General features: G+C 43.1%; 1 protein-coding gene across 6 annotated transcripts in view; it reads left to right on the forward strand.

Annotated features, from left to right (window-relative positions):
* The first annotated feature begins 5,003 nt into the window (after window positions 1-5,003).
* Window positions 5,004-20,509, forward strand: part of LOC147458649 (MADS-box transcription factor 23-like) — a 37,344-nt gene continuing 21,838 nt past the window's right edge. For 4 of the 6 annotated variants that reach the window (XM_086510112.1, XM_086510115.1, XM_086510113.1 and 1 more), the window contains exons 1-2: window positions 5,004-5,161; window positions 5,252-5,439. In XM_086510112.1, coding sequence (XP_086366238.1) covers window positions 5,258-5,439 — 182 coding nt within the window. In that variant the 5' untranslated portion in view covers window positions 5,004-5,161; window positions 5,252-5,257. Of the gene's footprint in view, window positions 5,162-5,232; window positions 5,440-6,728; window positions 6,804-20,509 lie in introns of those variants that run through there. The other 2 variants (XM_086510111.1, XM_086510114.1) reach the window with 2 other exon arrangements.

Genomic DNA, 20,509 nt, shown 5'->3' on the forward strand with positions numbered 1-20,509 from the left:
CTGGAAGAAGTTCAATTGCATGGTCATCATTACCTCGTTTAGGAGGTAGCTCACAAGGGATGTCGTCAATAAAAACATCTTGAAACCCCTTGAGGAAATTGGATAACTTGAATTCCTTTTGGTTGCTTTTATTTTCTTTTGCTAAAGCATTAGGTTCATTTTGAGAGTCTTTAACAAAAATCATGTACACGGAAATAGAGCTCTTTATTGACTTGTTGAAAGCTGGTGTATGTACAATGGGGATGGTGTTATCCATTTCCTTAGCATCTATATACATGTCTTTTTCCCTGAACTTAAAGGAGATTCTCCTTTCAGGAAATTTAACATCGGCAGCCAGGCGGTCAAACCATGGTGCCCCTAGGATTACATCCTCATGCTTGAGAGGAGAGATAAAGAAGTCCTCTTTGTCCACATAGCCTTGGACATGAAGCCTCAATTTCCCGATTAAGGGAGTGACTGAAGCTTCTTGCCCCTTGAAGGCACTATCTGCGGGTAGGACATCTCCCATCTCGTAGGATTGTATTCCTAGCTTGGTGGCCAACTCTATAGATATAAAATTGTGAGTAGAACCAGGGTCAAAGAGAATAAAAGCATCATGTTCTCTTACCTTTCCCCAAGCATGGCATAGAGGAGATCCTTTGTGGTGAGTTTGGTGAGTCTCCTCCTCTTGGATTTCAACCAAGGAAGCTCTAGGAGGATCTTGGCGGTTGTTCTTTTGGGGACAAGCGCGGTACGCATGCCCTTGTTCGCCGCACTTGAAACACCGGTTATCCTTACGATAACGCTCAAGCTCTTTAGGATAGAGTTTATTCTTACCTTTGTAAACTCCCTTCTCTTTAGCTTTGTTGGAGTTGCCCTTAGGAGACTTTTGGACATTGTCCTTCCCCTTAGGCTCATTGGAACCCTTGTTTTCCGGGGGCTTATTATTTCTTTTAGCCCTTGTTTGGAAATTGATTCGAGAGGCCACCATAGTGTGGTGTATTACCGCCGATATGGTACGTGGCCTTTGGGAGTTGACATACTCCGCCATTTCTTCGGTTAAGCCCGCACAAAACTGTTGCTTTTGCTCTCCAAAATCCAACTTTTTGAAGACAGTGGCTTTGAGTTGTAAGTCCCAAAACTTGTCTACATATTTGTGGATGGATTCATTGGGAGAGAGCTTTAAGCTTCGCCATTCGGTGAGTACTTTGTCTTTGGCATCGGTGGCCAAAAACTGCTTCATAATGGAAGCTCTTAAAGACTTCCATGTTCGTGGAGCTTCACCGTTGGCTCGTAGGCTAGACCACCATTGTCTGGCGGACTTTTGAAAGTGCATAGCTACATGGCGTAGCTTAGAGGACTCCGTGAAGCCCTCATCTCCAAACGCCACATCGAATTGTTGGATAAAGGCCAAGACTTTGTCTGTAGCACCAAAGGTACCATCATAGGTAAGGAAAGAGATGCTCTTCCCTCCCTCTTTAAAGTTCTTCAGCTTGGACGACCTCTTCCATGCGGCATAGGATTTCCTATGGACTCTTCTTTTTTATGGTTCAAAGGTTGCACCATCACTTTCTTCAGAAGGTGAAGAATTTAAAGAAGGTGGAGAAGAGGGTGACCTCTTTCTCGCCTTTTTCTTGTCTTGATCTTTGTCATCTTCACCATAGCTTTCATAAGAGGAAGAGGATGAAGAAGATGGAGAAGAGGGTGTCCTCTTTCTCGCCTTTTTCTTCTCTTGATTTTTATCATCCCTCTTTGAATTGTGGTGAGGAGAAGAATACGATGGTCTTCTCCGCTTTGGTGGTGATGGAGAGCGTTTAGCCCGTCGTCTTCGTGGAGCCATCTCCGTCGAGGTGGCGGGAGACTCGCTTCTTTCTCGTTCCTTCGGTGGAGGCTCTTGAGTTCTCCTTTGGGAAGGAGATGCATCATCAAGAAGTAAATTCTTGAGCCCTTCATATGGATTCTCTTCTTCTTCCAGAATCGGAGAGAGACCTCTTTTGGTAGTCTCACAAGGAGGCTTCCTAAGTGTTCTCTCGTCATGGTGATGAGCTTGGAGAATCCCGTGAGCACGGAGCTGCCGTTGCACTTCACTTTGGAGAGATGGATTGCCCATGGCTTGTTGAAGCCTAGAAACAAGATAGTTAACAAGCATTGAAGCATCATTAGTAGCTTGCTCATGAGCAAAATCAAAGTTATCAACATTAATTTCACTCTCTTTACTATTGTCAGCCATTCTAACAACTTTTAGGTGTAAACTTTTTAGGTGTACTTTGGCACTTCAAGCCCTAGTTGCTACTCCTCTTTACCCCTTTAGAAAAAGCACTCAAGCTACTGTACCCGCGGCTCGGTACCCGCGGCTCGAATACCATTAATTGCAAGGAATAGAATAGAGGGTCCTTCAACACCAAAACAGCACCGGCTCCTGTCAAGATTCTAATAGCTCAATAGTGGTTAAGCCGTAGGCAAGCCCTGTAGGACTCCACTATTAAGACCATACCTCTCGACGGTGATGCCCCGTTAACTGCACGAAGGTAGGCGCACTGCAAGGCTGAAAAATCCCTATTCTACTTACTCACAGGCAATTAATAATACCAACCATTTGTAGCTAGCTTGAGGACCTCCCTTCTTGAGCAAGAAAAGAGAAACCTTGTGCTCTGATACCAATGTAACATTTAATGGCCTAGTAACTTATGTGTAGCGGAAATTAGCATGAACATAGTGGGCATTTCATTAGAATAGATTCCTAATGAGAATTACAAGAGTGCTTGGGTGGAGAGAGCAACAAAAAGCATAACACCTAGTTAGATAGCATCAACAACACTTTCAAAAGAGAGAGAAATTAAGCTATTGACAACAATTGAGGACCGGATTTGCATGGAGCCGGTCCCCCCTCCAAAAGGCTTTGTATTATGGTTTCTCCCATCAAGAGAGACATTGTACAATACAATTCTTTGTGTTCCTTCAAGACTAGCTAGTGCAATGAAGATGGAAGCTTCATGCACTAAGCAAAACACTTAACAAACACAACTTGAATTATCCCCGTTCTCAGACCCAAGACCTCACACACCTTGGAAGATGGTGAGAGCTAGCAGGGTATGAGAGTAGATTGAGAGGAAGAAGGAGTATCTTACGAGAAAGATGTACATCTCCTCACATAATCACTCATATTAGCATAGCTTAGCTTAGTAATTAGCTTGGTAGAGGAGATGAGCATGCATTGAAGCTTGGCTCTTGGTTGGATTTGCATCCATATGCCAAGAGAGTGTTTGATGTAGGCTTCTATCTCACAAGCTTGGAGTAGGTGATGAGCTCTCCATTAAAGCTTGGGAAGAGATAGTCTTTTTTGCTTCACACATAGCCTGTGTGTGAGTGTGTGTGTGTGATAATGCCAAGAAAAAATCAGCCCCCTCTCTCTCTCTTGGGCGAGCCCCCTTGCTATTTGCTCTTCCTGCAGCCTCATTGGCCCTCCCCAAGTCAAGCCAATTACAATTAAGCAGCATAAGTGATAGCCTTCTGACATGTGTCCCCCTTTCCCCTTTTGTGAGAGCTTGAGGTAATTAAATAATTAAACTAAACTCTCATTGGACCCCTTTGCCTCCTGGTCAATAGGAATCAGGCAAGCCATGGGGCTCCTGAATGCTCATTGGACCCTTTGGGAGACTGCCCAATAGTCTTCTAGGAGACTTAATTCTTATTGGTTTCTTTTATTAAATGTTTTTAAATTAATTAAACTAAATTTACTCTAGCTTAATTCTCATTGGTCCACTTCAAGGGTCATCCAATAGGAATTGGGCACACCTTGTGGGCATCTGGGCTAGGGAGCTGACATGTGTCCCTAATTTCCTTTGTGTAAAGGGGCTTGTGTGTGTGTGTGTGTGTGTGTGGCTTTCTCTCTCATCCCCTAGAAGAAGGTCTCGCCCCCTCCTATGTAGGGATGTGCAAAGACTTTTAGGGCACACACAAAGCATCCAATTTTCCCTAGGGTTGACCTTTGGACACTACCTTTGAATTTTAGAACCTTAGCATTTTGGAAGTCTTAATGGGCTGAACCTTAGGGTCTTTTTAGCCCATTGTTGCACATGGCTCTTTTGCAGATGCCCCCCCCTTTGGATCCCTATTTTCCCTCCTTTGGATCCCTACTGTGGCCGGTCTGCTAGCTTAACCAATATTCTAGCTTTTTCTCCCCTGGCACTTTCCCACATTAAATGATCAGTTTAATATGAGAAAATCATTTAGGAGAATTAGATATTGATTATTATGACATTGGGTATTGGGTCACACATAAGCTTTCCCATCCAATTTCACTTTGTTTTTTTCTTAATTTTTTAAAATGCTAAACTCGTTTGAAACATATTATAATCTAAATAGTTCATTGTTACATTTCTTTTCAATAATCTAATACTTTATTATGACAACCAATGTTTTAAGATGCTAGCGTCACTTTCTCATTTTCTCTCTCACAAAGAACTCTCTAATAATTATCAAAGCCCTTTCAATGGCCTTATGGAGGCCATGGTGAACTTTCACCTTGTTTCTGGACACTCTTTTGAAGGCTAAGAAGGTCTCTTGTAGCGTTCCCTTTCAAGCATTGGGAATGGGAATCGGGGATTTCCACGTGAGAGTGGACACTGGACATACATACACATGTAGAGGTGCCAAGCAGGGCTAGAAAAATACATTTTTCCTACCCGAAGGAAATAAGGGCAAAGTTGAAATTCAACCGGTTTTTGGATCAAAATTTGAAGCTTTTGCCGGTATTTACACTAAATGTTGTGTAAATTTGTCGGTTTTCTTCAAGGAAAGCTCAAAATCTAACCGAGATTTTTATGATTTTAGCCGGTTAAAATACACTGTACCCCGGTTTTTTTCTAACACTGGTGCCATGGCAGCCGAGCTATAAGCTTGAGCCTTGGTGGCCGAGTTGAGATCAGTGGCCCTTGTCACTTGTCTTTTAAATGGGTACTGGTTGGTGGGCATCCTTCCTTTCAGTGACTAGTGGTGGGGGCGCTGCGCGGAAAACGTGTCATCACTTTGGCGTACGATCCGACTTTAACAATCAAATAAGCCAAAAATTCTTGTGGTTCGCGCAAGAGCTGGAGCCTATACAGGGGCGGAGCGAGGGAGCTGCACATTTCTGGTCGGCGTAGGTTTGCAGCAGGGTTTACCCCTTCATCTTCTGAGCATTGTGAGCTTTGCGTTGTGGAAGCTTGAGGGAGGTGGCTTGGTGCTGCTCATCATGACTAACGGGTGCATCAGTGGTGCTGGTGCTGTGCAGGTACCGATGGCGAGGCGGAAGATCAAGATCAAGCGGATCGAGAATGCAACGACGCGGCAGGTGACGTTCTCGAAGCGGAGGGGCGGGCTGCTGAAGAAGGCACACGATCTGTCGGTGCTGTGCGATGCGGAGGTGGGCGTCATCGTCTTCTCCAGCAAGGGCAAGCTCTTCCAGTTCGCCCACCCCAGGTCGGCCTTCTCGCTATCCTTTGCTTTCCAAGTTCCTCTCCTGTGCTTAATGTGAAGAAGCTGGAGTCTGTATGAGCATAATTGAAGAAGGCCCTTCGCCTCTTCTCACCGCCTCCATTAAACTACGTACTGTGCTTAAATGTGAACAAGGCCCTTCTCCTCTTCTCACCGCCTGAGGGAAATGTTTCGGAAACTTAAAAACGCCCTCAAATTGCAGGATGGGTCGACCACGAGAGATGGGCCTAGCCTATGCCCAGTTCGTAGATCAATTAATGCTCTTGGAAGGTACCGCTCTCTACACATTTTCTTTTGAAATCGGAAGGCCCTTCCGATTTTGGAAAGCTCTAGAACAAGGCCGGGCGGGAGGGGGTGCGTAGGATCATTGGAGTACAATTTAGATCTAAGCTTATGAATATTAGGGCCTTGGTCCAACATCAAGTTAGTTCTTCACATCACTAACATGAGATAGGAATCAAGCCAAGGTCTCTAGATATCTTACGGCTAGCCCACTTTTATTGAGGTTTGAAAGGCATCAAATGGCAAAATCTTTTTTTTTTTTTTTTGCAAAGCTTTTGACATATGGATAAGAACTAACCGTATTCATTGACTAGGTACTATGAGCGGAAGAAAAGAACTTGAAAATTAAGCATGATAACTTTTATATTCTACTAGTCACTATTGTTCGGATAATCGAATGTTTTGACAACGGAACTTTTCATACTCATATACAAGCATGTTTGGATGAAGTTACACTAAACCAAGACTTCTTAATCCTATTCATTGTTTAGAAAGTAGTCACATACAGGTCTGGAAAACTCTCATGGTATGACACTTCTCTTGATTATATTTGTCACATTCTTTAAGCTTATTGTGATACCGTGTATCTCTTTTTAAGTTATTTTATTTTTGTAGAAGCTCATTTTCATAGTTGGAAATCAAGATCATGCATGCTTGGATTAAAATCTCTATAACATATCTAAACCATACTTTCATGGTCTCCTGCCATTGCCGCATGATAGCCATATGGAAAAACTATGGTACCAGTCTACGAAAAGGATTTAGTTTTTAGAGTGAAGGGTAATTACATAGTAGGTCTATCTCGAAATTGTGGCTTTTACAATATCATTGTTTCGCTAAAATCACACGGTTTTTTTCAAATTTTCATCTTAAAGTTTTATGCTCAATCATAGATACACTTGGACTTAAGATTTTACTTACTTGTTGGCTTTGCTTGCTAAGTTTTGATAATAAATATCTTATTTTGCGTAGGCTGCTTATGTCAATTCTTTTAGAGCTTACATGTACTACAAACATATAGAGGCATTGATGGATTCTTCCTAGCCCATCAGCCACAAGTCATAATGGTGAATCTTTCTACATAAGTCTCTTAAAAAAAAAATCTCCTTTATGTCAAGTAATATTCTCAAATATTAGTGCATCGGTGATTATGCTTGTTGAAAGAAGCCACTAAGTCTATGAAAAGATCAAGCAAAATGCATTGACAATTATTGTAGAAACTGATAAGACCTACTAGCTCCATGTGCAAAGTTCTCTCGTATAAAGCCTAGTAAGGATTGCATGGTATTTTCTAAGAGAAGTATAGAATACGAGCGTTGCAAACTTTTTGCAAATAAAATATTACTTTGAGGCTTAAAGCTTGAATGTAGGGCTCACTCTTTGGTATGAGACTTGCTCACACGGGTGTAAGATGTGTACATATATAGGATCAATGGCCCAAAAGTTCTTAGTGCCTCATGCACCTGCTTCAATGGTTGTGTATTGCATAGCTCGAGGAGTTCTATGGTTAATTTGTCATTTTTAATTAAAGTTATCAATGTTTTTACATCTACTTTGATAGCACGCGGCATGGAGGTTGATCTTCAGCTTCATAAGCATCTAATTCGTTGCCAAATTAGTTGGTTTGAGAAATTTGTATCTCTGTTTCTCTCTATTGTGTATTCTATTTGAAGACTATATTCACTTTTGTATATGCACTCGCTAAGGAGATCTCTCTCGCTATACAGACATTCAAATCTGCATGTGAAATATGGTCAAAGCTCAGGGTTATGTTTGATTGAGACTCTACTATGAGAGCGGTCACCCTGTTTGGATAGTTGTTTGCCATCAAGTTTAAAGCTTGGACTTTAATCCAATCATTTTATATGAAGACAAAGGTTATCCATGATCACCTTTGAGCTGTGGACAAGGCATCGACTAGTACTCAGTTAGCTATTTTGGTACTTGGGAAGTTGCTTGAGGAGTATGAGATGGTTACAAAGGCATTACGCTTACAAATAACGAAGTAAAAGATAGATTTTGATTAATGAATCGATGCATGTTACATGGGAAACTATATAAAAAGAAGGTACGGAGTGTCACAACTTTGGAAAGCATTGTCATTTGTATCCAGATTGTACATCGAATGGCAAAGACAAGCTCTCAAAAGGACAAATGCAAAGGCAAGCTTGATGAAGATAGTAGTGACCATGATTCTATTAAGGACCGAAGCGAGTGTGTTGGTGTGGTGTTCCAATATGCTTTGACCAGAGAGGTATGTGAGTGGCAGAGGGACAAGCGGTTCTCTTAATACTTAATTAGAAAATGTGTTAAGAGTTCAACTCATCAGTATTTGAATCAATGTATTGGGAGTTCAAAGCACATTGCATCTGCCAAGGAATCAAGATGACGCTATGACGCATCTTTACGGAATGATGTGGGATCAATGTGGGTCACCCCAAAGATGAGAGATTGGTTTAATGCTTTTGGACCTCATGGATGTGAATAAAGCATGGTTGTACAAAGTCTCTATGGGATCACTTAATTATTCTGTGACTATCACGTGAGTGCAACAGAAGGGGGTTATTAAGTTCAATTTTTTATCACATTTTCACATACAAAAGAATATCATAAAAGGGAATTGGGGGAAAAAATTACAAATTGATTAAAAAAAGGGTCTATTTTAATTGTGAAAAATTCACAGATAAGGTGTTCTAGAAATAGTACTTACACGTATGTGATACACAATTTATACAGTGACCTCTCGAGTACAAAGTGTACAAAGGCGGTGTGTGCTAGCTGTCTCTACATGTCCGTGTCAATTGTGCAAGATACATAGTTTTGCGGTTTTTACATATAGAAGTGTCGAGACTTGAAAGAGTAAGTACTTTAAAAACATGAAAAAAATTAAACTTTTTATAAGCTTTTGGATGTAATTGAGCTTGGGTTTTGGGAAGAAGAAGAAGCTAGATGCAGGTGCAGCGTGCGACGATGAAGGGTGGAGGCGCCTGATGCTAGTGTGGAATGGTAGAAACCTCTGCAATTGGCATTTTCTTGGTTTGGTGCTAGCTTGGACACACCTTTGGTGTCGTCATGCCATCCGAGATAATTGTCGCGAGTCCATGGTTGATAGCATTGCCCTTCTTTGTTGTACTTTCTGTCGCTCTTTGCATTGTGTGCGCATGCGTGTAAGTGTGTATTTACATAGTTATATGTGCATGTGTGTAGGTATCTGCGAGTATATGAATGAGAGGTTGAAAAACTGGTTTTTTCAATCTTCGGACTGATCTGAGGCAAAGGGGAAAACGAGAGAGAGAGAGAGAGAGAGAGAGAGAGAGAGAGAGAGAGAGAGAGAGAGAGAGAGAGAGAGAGAGAGAGAGAGAGAGAGAGATGGATAGATTTGATTATTGTCCTCAGAGGTCAAATATGACCTATGGGACTAAAGTTACATGTGATGTATGTGTATGGCTGATGAGGGACTCTCGATGCTCCAAAATTGTGGTGATGAGAGTCGCAATAAAGAGTCGACACTGTGGCTGGGAGAGGAAAGTGTAGGTCTAAGTCATGGCTGAAAATGTGAGACAAGCAAGCTCGGATGTGACCAAAAGCTGAGCACTCTAGTAGTGTGTGGTACTCAGACTCTTGAACTTGCAGTGAGCATAATGTGTACAATTGATTTGACTCTTCTCCATTGCCCCAACGCCCTATCTTGCATGGAAGAGAATGGGAGCTAATCCGAATGGCTGCGATAGTGCATATCGTCGACAAACGGATAGGCTCAAGCATGTAAATGTGAGTACGGTTTCCTCTTTCAGCGAAGAACATGGTTTTGTTGTTGGGGGCAATATGGGTGGTATTTTGTATGAAGCGTGACCCACCGGATTTCTCCGAAACCGTAATACATTGGCCTTGTAGAAAAGCTTCATTCACTTGGGAGTTAATTGAATCATCATGTAGCAAGTGTAATGCATCCCATCTCCCAAAGCACTTCTTTATGTCTTGCATCTATCCAGTGCTCAAGATCTTTCTTTTATGCGTCTTTTGATTTTTTTTGCTTACTTCCCATGTAATTGTCAGAAGTCGATGTGAGAGGCTTTGACGCATCTTTATTATGTACTCCACAACCCTCTCCATGCCCATAACCTCAATTGGAAGAGATCCCGACTCAAGAAGTAGGAGCATATATGGTGTTTGCGTCTTAACTTGGAGAAAGTTTGTAAGAAAACGCTTTTGGACATTCTCAAACTCTTTCGAAGTAGACTTTGAGATGCTCCCGTCCCACACTTCAACTCCATAAAGAAGAATCGGTGCCACCAACGTATCAAAAGATGCTTCTTGAGAACCCAACACTTGATGTTTTCCGCATTACACATGTTCTCAAATGCATAATATGCTCTCTTTCCCGCTTCCAAACGACACATAGCACATTCATGCTACTTTTGATTGGACGGAACCTCAAGGCCAAGGTACTTAAAGCTCTCAACAAGTCCAAGTGTGTCATTGTTGTACACAGTGCATGGCTTCTCGTTATGGTTGGTTTTTACAAGCATAACCTTGGTTTTGGATTCATTCACAATCAGCTTACTATGCAAGAAAAAGTTCTCAAGGATAACCATAAGCTTTTGTGTATCTTCTAAAGTTTGTGCTAGAAGCACTACATCATCCGCACACAACAAAAGCATGATAACTGCTTTGCAAATAGTGATCTCTTCAATGCCTTTTTCTTGCATAAAGTCAAGTACCATTTGTTCCAATTGATTAATGCATAGACCAAAGAGAGTTGGTGACAATAGACATTCTTGTTTGACCCTAATAATGTTTACAAATTTTTTTGAAATTCCTCTTCCCATACGTAATTGACACCACATTCTCATAGATTCGAGAAACCGCAAGCATAAAGTCACTTGGCACTTGGAGTTCTTTCATTCTTATCCACAAATTGTTACGTGGAATCATATCAAAAGCTTTCTTAAAGTCCACAAAACAACAATACAATCGTTTGCCTTTCAATCGACTTTCCTCCATGAGAACTTGAAGAGTGACAAGATGATCAATGTTGCTATGGCATCGACGAAAACCCGCTTGTCCTTTTGCACGCTTTTCATTCTCTTCAGTCCAATCACTCAATTTCATCTCCATTATGCACCCAAACAACTTTTCCATAAGAGACCCAATCATTATAGTCCGATGGTTGTTTACATTCTTTACATCCTCTCCTTTATGCAAAGACTTGACCCAATCAGTACTCCAATCATAAGGCATACCATGTTGAAATGCAAGGTTACACATATCACATATCCACTCATCGGTAAAATCTCCCGTCCATTTGATCATCTTCGGCTTGATACCTTAAAGATCTTCCGCTTTGCGAGTGGTCAACTTTTCAAGCCGTCCGCATACATCCTTAATAGTAAAAAAAGAAGGCATATATGGAAGTGAACCATAAAATGATATTTTCTCGGAATGTGGTTGCTCATATATTTGCCTACAATGTGTGTACATATTCATAAGATTCAAGTTACCAAAATTCTCAACCCGCTTGTCCCTCAAGTTTCACCAAAATCTTCCACATGCTCGTGCCTTTTCTTGGACTTGAAAAAGTTGTTTCTTTACTTCCCATCTTCTTCTCTTCTTTTAAATCAATGCCTTGTATGTATGCAAATTACTTTGTCTTTGTCCGTAGCCGCATCAAGCTTGATCAATGACTTTCGAGCATCTTGACATTATTTATCAAACTACCTTTTGCATGATCTATCTTTGTTGATACCATGTAGATGCTTTATGGCAAAGCATTCTTCAGTACAAGAACAAATAACTTTCTTGAAAGCTTCCCATTTAGTTTCCAATGCTGCGTCATATTGAAGCTTTGTCATATATAACTTTTGCTCAACCATTTCGATGTAAATTGGTGCCCTTTTGAAATCCGTACATAGTGATAACGTCTCTTCCCTTTGGCTGAGATTATCATATTTAGTTGCTTCTTCACATGTAAGGTCAATAGATAAGGTTCGGTGATCTAATTACGGGGTCCATTGGTCAAACATAAAACTCTTTATGTGATACATGATGGCTTTGAAGAGTAGCATATAGTCAATCACACTATCCCCATTATGTTTTATACATGTAAATCCATTGGTTCCACTCCACAAAGATACACCATTGGCAATGAGCATACCCGTGCTATTACACATGTGTAAAAGTAACTTTCCATAGTGATCCGGCTCTTTCTCATCCATTGAAGTACGATCATACAAGTGAACTTTCTCCAACTCTCTTGTGTTACCATATACATGTGGTAGTGATGTGTGTGAACACATTAGGACCGCCGGGGCATTTTTTCCCTCTTTAGGAGGTTTTTTCCCCCGAGCATTGTATATACGTCCATCACTCTAGGGCTATCTATCTTTCCATTGCACACTAAGTAACACACACTCAATTGTGTGCCTTGAGCTTCCTTCATCTTCTCCAAGTTGTGTGCGTTTCTTTGCAACCCTAATTCCAACAATTGGTATCAGAGCAGGTTGCGTTCTCCCGGGCTTAGTCGCCAGCAGCTTCAGCACACACTTGCTCATTTTTTTTAATTTCTGAGAGCTTTGGCGTGAAACCGGCCTGTTCAATCCAAAAAGGGCGGTAGACTTTACTTTAAACCTTGATTTAGCTTTCACCCATTATTAGTCGTCTATTTTACCTGTACTTTCAAGACACATCAAAGGGGAGAGGGATACAGGCTGCTAAATTGCACCTGTATGAGTAGACGGACACCAGATTGGCCCCTAACTTAGGCGCCCCTTTCGGTATTTCTTTATTATTCAAAAGAGGGAATAAACGTTGTGGTTCCTACAAGCTGCCCCGCACAAACTCGGCTGAATTTCCACTGTTCCAGCCCGATTTCGGCAGCATAACTGTACTAGAACCCTTCACGGTCAGTATTCCCACGCATTGACCGACTTTCCCGACGCATACGGGCACTTTACAAAACCTGGCGAGAATCTGCAGCACGCTGAATTCTCTGTTTTCAGCCCTGAAAATGCGCCAGATCACCTGTACAGCGGTCCCCTTGCGTCCCCGAACCTCCTGGGGGTATTAGGGTCCGTTTAGGGCCAAAACCCTAAACCTGCAAAAATACACAGCAGGCTGTAATTCACTGTTTCGGGCTCCGTTTCGCGTGCCGGTCGCATCCCTAGCAAGTCCTCGAGCTCCCGCACCTGTAGGGCTACTTGCCCTTTGAATCGGACGAGATTTCTGGCGTGAAACCTCTCCGAATTCACCTGTACCTGCGGGGGGATTAGCCGCTAGCTAATCCAGTACCTGTGCAAGAGGCTCTTGCCTCGGCAATCGCGCATGAACCCACACAACTGTACATTGGTCAAATGAAGAGCCCACTAGAGGGGCATAACATACTGCCAAAGGGGAGAGAGAGGGCAGTGCGTAGCGTGCAGGGCATCACTCCTGGCACCGCACTGTGCATAAGAGGGAAAGCAAGCACTCCATAGCTCTTAACCTGTGACAGAGACTTGCAAAATGAGCCTCCCAACTATAAATCACGTTTTTGCCTTCTCTATAAGTAGTAAACTGGCCTCAAAGTGCCAAGTGTCACTCATTTGTGCATTTTCCCGCTTTAGACCCTCGGGTCTAAAAATATCTCACCTGCAGCCTCTGTTGACTTGGCCACAGAGTAACAAAATGATCCCCATGTCAAACTGCACGTAATGACGCGAAGACATTTTCAGGTCCCAAAATAGCAGTTCCCTAAATTTTAGGAGATGCTGCCATTGTATCTTTCTAGGTCATCCGACCCTCTTTGTACACTGCGGCCACATCCAGAACTGAAATGTAGCCTCTGTAGCAAAGGATTCCACTTTGGCTAGTCAATGACCCCACTTGGCTAACCATAGTCCTTGTCCAACCTTAGTGCTCTCTTGCCCTCAGGCCCGGACTCCCTCTGGACAGTTCCACACTAGCTATGCAATGCAGGGCAGTTAGATTTCCCGAGGGGTGTTTCCAAAAAGTGAAAGTAAATAGATAATAAGAAAGAAATCAACAAAAAGGATAGATAGTAGTCACACGCTGGTGACATACCCCCCTCTTGAAATCTCAAACGTCCTCGTTTGCATCTATGTCGTCCATGCTTACTGTCAACACTGATGTATTCAACACCTGTCGACACATATACGACACATACATGCTCATTGTCAACCCTGGTGTATTCAACACCTCGTCGACTCATGTATTGCCTGCGTGTGAACCCTGTCCCAATGACATAGTGGTAGCTTCGCACTCTGCCATTGCTTTGAGTCACTAACTTTCCAATGACAAAATGGTAGCTGCACATTTTGCCACTGTCTTATAGTACACGTTGGATCCCGTAACACTTTCGAGCATATCCAAACCGACAGTTTAAGAATGCAGTTACACATGTACTCTTCAATAGAAGCAATCACTGTATCCTTGACAAACTGACAAGAAATACTCACTTCTATAGCACTAACCAAACTTTTGGACATTCCATAAGAGCAATTGCCAAACTGACAATCTGTACAGCTCTAACATTTATGTAACAGGTATTTGATTTGAGCTCACTTTAAATACCATGTACATCATTTGTTTCAAAAGCCATTGTCACACTGACAATCCATTTAGCTTTGAAACTCAAGGGGTCAAGGTAGGTTGCAAATCGAAGGCTTCCAGGTAAAGTGATAACACAGTTGGTGACTCTGCAAGTTCACCTTCTTCCATCCACTTAGCATCCATTGGTGGATAGTTTCTGAACTTTACCAAGTAACGCCTAGCAACCTTGCCTTTCACTTTCCTTTCTTTGTGTGCCAAAATCTGTTCAGGGACCAAGATCTCGTCAAGTTCCTCGACTTCCGGCTGATCTTCAGCTGGAATAGCTTCTGGCACATCACCCACATAGGGTCTGAGAAGACTCACATGAAACGCATTGTGAATCTTCCAACTGTCAGGCAATTTCAGCCTATATGCAACATCACTGATTATGTCGCACACTTGAAAAGGCCCATAGTAACGCATGCTGAGCTTTGGAAACACTCTTTCCTTGCCCTTCATCTTCTTTAACCTTGCCTTTTCAAAGCGTAAAAGCACCCAATCACCAAGTGAATATACCACTTCACGACGGTGACGATCAGCTGCTTTCTTTTGCTTTGCCTGAGTCCTTTCTAAGGCCACTTTGACCTTCTTGTACATTTCATCCATGTCCTGAACATACTTATCTGCTTCAAATATCTTGTCCTTTGTATGCAGTATGGGAGGAACTTTCTTGCCACCTTCAACTATCTCAAAGGGTGCCTTGCCAGTTGATGAATGCACTGTATTATTGTATGCATACTCCACCAATGGCAAATACTGCTCCCACTTTCCTTTATGCTCTGACACATAGCACTTGAGCAGATCTAGGACAGTAGAATTTGCCTCTTCCGACTGCCCATCTGTTTGAGGATGAAATGACGAAGAGAATTTGAGCGTGGTGCCCATATTCTCAAACAAACCTCTCCAGAACAAACTTGTCATGCGTGGATCACGGTCGCTAACAATCGACTGTGGCATGCCATGATACTTGAAAATATTGCTCATAAACAAGCGTGCCATCTGATCTGGCTTTATCTTCTTCCTGACAGGAATAAAATGAGCCTGTTTGCTGAATCTGCAAATAATGGTCCAAATACCATCATTTCCTGTCTGCGTTCTTGGAAGATCAAAGATAAAATCCATAGCAATACTTTCCCATGGTTTATCTGGAATAGGTAGTGGTTGCAATAACCCTGGTGCCTTTTGCCTGTCAAACTTGACCTTTTGGCATATTAGGCATTCTCGCACAAAGGCATCCACATCCCTTCTCAATGTAGGCCAATAGAAGAATGTCTCAACCGCTTTAACTGTAGCATCAATACCACGATGCCCTGCATACGGTGGGACATGACTCTGTTCCATAACTTTGCGTCGCAATGGCTTTGTGACACACAATCTGCCATGCATCATCATGAACCCGTCTTTAAGAAGATAGTGTTCATGACGTTGTCCATCCATTAGTTGCTCGAAGACCCTTGCAAAATCTTCATCATTTGCATACTGTTCTCTCATATCATCAAGTTCATGATGATAAGGAATCGACACAGCTGAAATTTGTGGCTTCCTTGACAAGGCATCGGCCACAACGTTCTTCTTGCCTTCCACATGCACAATCTGAAAATGGAACATGGACAAGATATTTGCCCATCGCATATGCTTCTCAGATAACTTTGTTTGTGTCAAGAAGTATCGCAAGGTCTGATGGTCCGTTTGGACAACGAAATCTGCACCTAGCAGGTAGTGTTTCCAACTTAAGAGCGCATGAATCACAGCCAGTAACTCTTTCTCATAGACCTGCATGGTCATCTCTGGCCCTTGCAAAATTCTGCTCTCATAGGCTACTACCCTGCCATCTTGCATTAGCACAGCACCAATGCTACTACCGCAGGCATCACACTGGACCACAAATGACTTCCTAAGATCTGGCAACACAATGACTGGATCTGAAGTCATCTTTTCCTTTAAGAGATTAAAAGCTGAAATCTCTTTCTGTGTCCATCTGAAGGTGACTGCCTTCTTTTGAAGAGCATGTAAAGGTGAAGCAATCTCAGCGAAATTTCGGATAAACCTTCTGTAATAGGAGCATAGTCCCAAGAAGCTTCGGACATCATGCACCGTCTTCAAATTTGGCCATGACTTGATCGCTTCGACTTTTGCAGGATCCATTCTGACACCATCCTTTGAGACAATGTGTCCCAGAAAGTGAATCTCTTCCAGAAAAAACTCACTTTTCTTTGCATTGATGAGCAACCTATGACTGCGTAGCTCTTTGAACACAATGGCCAAGTGATGCCTATGCTCCTCTTCATTCTTTGAATAGACTATCATGTCATCAAAGAACGTACCAACAAACTGCTGGTGTGGACGGAAAATTCTGTCCATCATCCTATTAAACGTAGCAGGAGCATTTGTGAGACCAAAGGGCATCACTAAAAATTCGTAAAGGCCAAACGTTGTTCTAAAAGCAGTCTTGTGCACATCCTCTGATCTAATGCGGATCTGATGATACCCACTCTTTAGATCTATCCTGCTAAACATAGCTGCTCCTTCTAATTTGTCCATAATATCATCAATTCTAGGTATAGGAAACCTATTCTTGATGGTATTCTTGTTCAGTGCACGGTAGTCGATGCACATACGCCATGAGCCATCCTTTTTCTGCACCAACAACACTGGAGAACAGAATGGAGATGAACTGGGCTGAATCAGCCCCTTTTCTAACAACTCCTGTACTTGGCCCATTATCTCTTTCTGCTGAGCCGCACTAACCCTGTACGGAGGCTTATTTGGTGGGCTACAGCCTGGCACCAAATCTATCGCATGGTCCTCGGGTCTCTCTGGCGGTAATTGAGACGGTAATGAATCGGAAAAACAGTCACTATACTGTTGTAAAAACATTGACCTTTCTTTATCTAGCACAGATAAATTTGATTCATCACAATCTGACACTTCACGTGCAAAAACCAAGTACGCAGAAAGATGCTTTTTCATTACAGAAGTAATAGCAGAAGCTGATACAGTAGGAATAGACTCCCCTTTAAGCTTTACATCCAGAATGTGAGTCTTTCCCCTGCTCTGTACAGTGATCTTTTTGTTGTAGGCATCCATGATTCCCTGTACACGAAATAACCAAGGAATACCTAACAACACATCACATCCGTCCAGTGGCATGATGTAAAATTCTTCAGCATCTACATAGGACTGGATATGTAGACGCAACTTTCCGATGATGGGTGTCACAGCCTCTGTATGGCCAGGACATGCCAAACCTGCCTCTGCTGTATACCCCATCTCTTCAGGTCTGATTCCCAACTTTGAAGCCAATTCTGGGGAAATGAAGTTGGCTTTGGCACCTGGATCAAAGAAGATAAGCACTGTTTGATCCCTAACCTTTCCCCATGCTCTGCAAAGCTCACTTGCATCTGAATTTGGCTTGTCGCCCACCATATCTGGCACTAGACCAGCCATGGGCTTGTTTCCTTTCTTGTCTTCCTTGTCTTCAGAATCAGCTGGCCTTTTCTTTGTAGGACAGTTGTAAGCGATGTGGCCAGGCTGCTCACATATAAAGCATTTGTTCTCTGTCCTCAGGACCTTCTTTTGCTCTTCTGACTTGCGAGGAAAACGTCTTTTCCATTTCTTTGCTGGTCCTTTTTCTGATTCAGCCGTAGCTTTGTCTTTCCCTGTGTTGGCCGACTCCTGAGTCCCTTTAGGAGCCTCATTGGGAACGTGCTTCTTGGCTGAATTTTTCTTGCCTGATCCTGCCTTGACGCCAGTGTTAAATTCACAATCTTCTCCCTTGAGCAAACCATTGCCAGTGTTTGCTACCTCGATGAGCTGCGTCAAAGTAGTGACTTTGGTCTTTGTGCAGTATTTTCTCAATCCTTTGGGTAGGCCACAACAGTATTTTTCTATCTGTTCTGTCAATGGCACAAACCTATAGGAAGTTACTGGAAGTAGAGCTTTCCAAAACTTCCGATTGTAATCATCCAGATTTCTGCAAGTGGCAGCATTTAGCTGGTGCCATTCTGTCATGACATCTGCTTCGAAATCATCAGATAACCATGCTGCTGCAAAAATCTGCTTGAAGTAAATCCATGTGGACGGAGCTTGCCCTTGAAGCAATAAAGTTGTCCACCATTGTCCCGCATTCCCTGTCAAGAAAGTGGCTGCCTTGCGGACCTTTGAAGCCTCTGTAAAGTTTCCCCCTGCATAGGCCTTGTCAAACTGCTGGAGGAATGAAAGAGCCTTCTTCCTGTCATCAAACCCTGTAAAGGTCGTGAATGACACTCCTTTGCCACCTTCTTTGTACGGAGTTGGCCTCTCCAGCGGCGTTAAATTGTCATATGGAAGTGACTGAAACATGGGAACACTAATAGGGTTCATCTGTGTTCCTTGGCCGCTATTAACTTGACCTGGAAATGCCATATTTGGCTGCTGATTTGTAATTCCAGCCATACCAAAATTTGCTTGTGGCATCCCAAATTGTCCCTGAGTGCTTTGAAACCCTGGTTGCATACCCATGACACTGTACATGGGGTTAGGCATCATCGTTTGAGCACCCGCAAACACTGTTCCTGGCGTATAAAACTGGTTTCCAGCTGCATGACCAGCCATGCTTTGGAATACGGATCCACCTCCAAAATAGCCAGGGTGTACTGAAGGTGGTGGGAAGACCTGTTGCATAGCCTGTAAGTTGCTTCCCTGCCCATTAGAACCAGCTATAGGCTGCTGAAAGGTGGCGGGCTGAATTGGTACAGCTTGAAAAACTGGCATCTCAGCCACCTGTTCTTGCACCTTAGGCATACGTTGTGGAGACTGCATGTTCTCCGTCAAGTGTACAGGTGTTTCCATTGACTGTGCGGTATGAATCACCTGTGCTCGAGCCTTAACAGGCTTTTGAATATGATCCAGTGACCCAACTTGCTGAGACGGAACAGGAGGTTGCAGAAAGGCTAAAAACCTCGGATTCTGCATTACTTGTGTGAACATAGCCACAGCAGTAACCAACTGGGTCCTGAATATATCATCATCAGTCTGTGGTGGTCTTGAGGACTCACCCACTTCATGTGTCTGTTGACCCTGTGAAGAGGAAACCTCTTCAGTCACATCATCTGGTCTGTCAGCCATAATTACAATTCCCTGTGTCTGGTCTATGATCCCCTGTGTCTTCAAGCCCAAAACTGACCAAGGCTCACTTCTATGGGAAAAAGTGATTTAATCCCGTCGATGGAACCATGAAACCGGCCTGTTCAATCCAAAAAGGGCGGTAGACTTTACTTTAAACCTTGATTTAGCTTTCACCCATTATTAGTCGTCTATTTTACCTGTACTTTCAAGACACATCAAAGGGGAGAGGGATACAGGCTGCTAAATTGCACCTGTATGAGTAGACGGACACCAGATTGGCCCCTAACTTAGGCGCCCCTTTCGGTATTTCTTTATTATTCAAAAGAGGGAATAAACGTTGTGGTTCCTACAAGCTGCCCCGCACAAACTCGGCTGAATTTCCACTGTTCCAGCCCGATTTCGGCAGCATAACTGTACTAGAACCCTTCACGGTCAGTATTCCCACGCATTGACCGACTTTCCCGACGCATACGGGCACTTTACAAAACCTGGCGAGAATCTGCAGCACGCTGAATTCTCTGTTTTCAGCCCTGAAAATGCGCCAGATCACCTGTACAGCGGTCCCCTTGCGTCCCCGAACCTCCTGGGGGTATTAGGGTCCGTTTAGGGCCAAAACCCTAAACCTGCAAAAATACACAGCAGGCTGTAATTCACTGTTTCGGGCTCCGTTTCGCGTGCCGGTCGCATCCCTAGCAAGTCCTCGAGCTCCCGCACCTGTAGGGCTACTTGCCCTTTGAATCGGACGAGATTTCTGGCGTGAAACCTCTCCGAATTCACCTGTACCTGCGGGGGGATTAGCCGCTAGCTAATCCAGTACCTGTGCAAGAGGCTCTTGCCTCGGCAATCGCGCATGAACCCACACAACTGTACATTGGTCAAATGAAGAGCCCACTAGAGGGGCATAACATACTGCCAAAGGGGAGAGAGAGGGCAGTGCGTAGCGTGCAGGGCATCACTCCTGGCACCGCACTGTGCATAAGAGGGAAAGCAAGCACTCCATAGCTCTTAACCTGTGACAGAGACTTGCAAAATGAGCCTCCCAACTATAAATCACGTTTTTGCCTTCTCTATAAGTAGTAAA

The sequence above is a fragment of the Adiantum capillus-veneris genome, chromosome 4 (assembly GCF_014529385.1).
Source record: "Adiantum capillus-veneris isolate H3 chromosome 4, ASM1452938v2, whole genome shotgun sequence".
In the NCBI taxonomy this organism is placed as follows: domain Eukaryota; kingdom Viridiplantae; phylum Streptophyta; class Polypodiopsida; order Polypodiales; family Pteridaceae; genus Adiantum; species Adiantum capillus-veneris.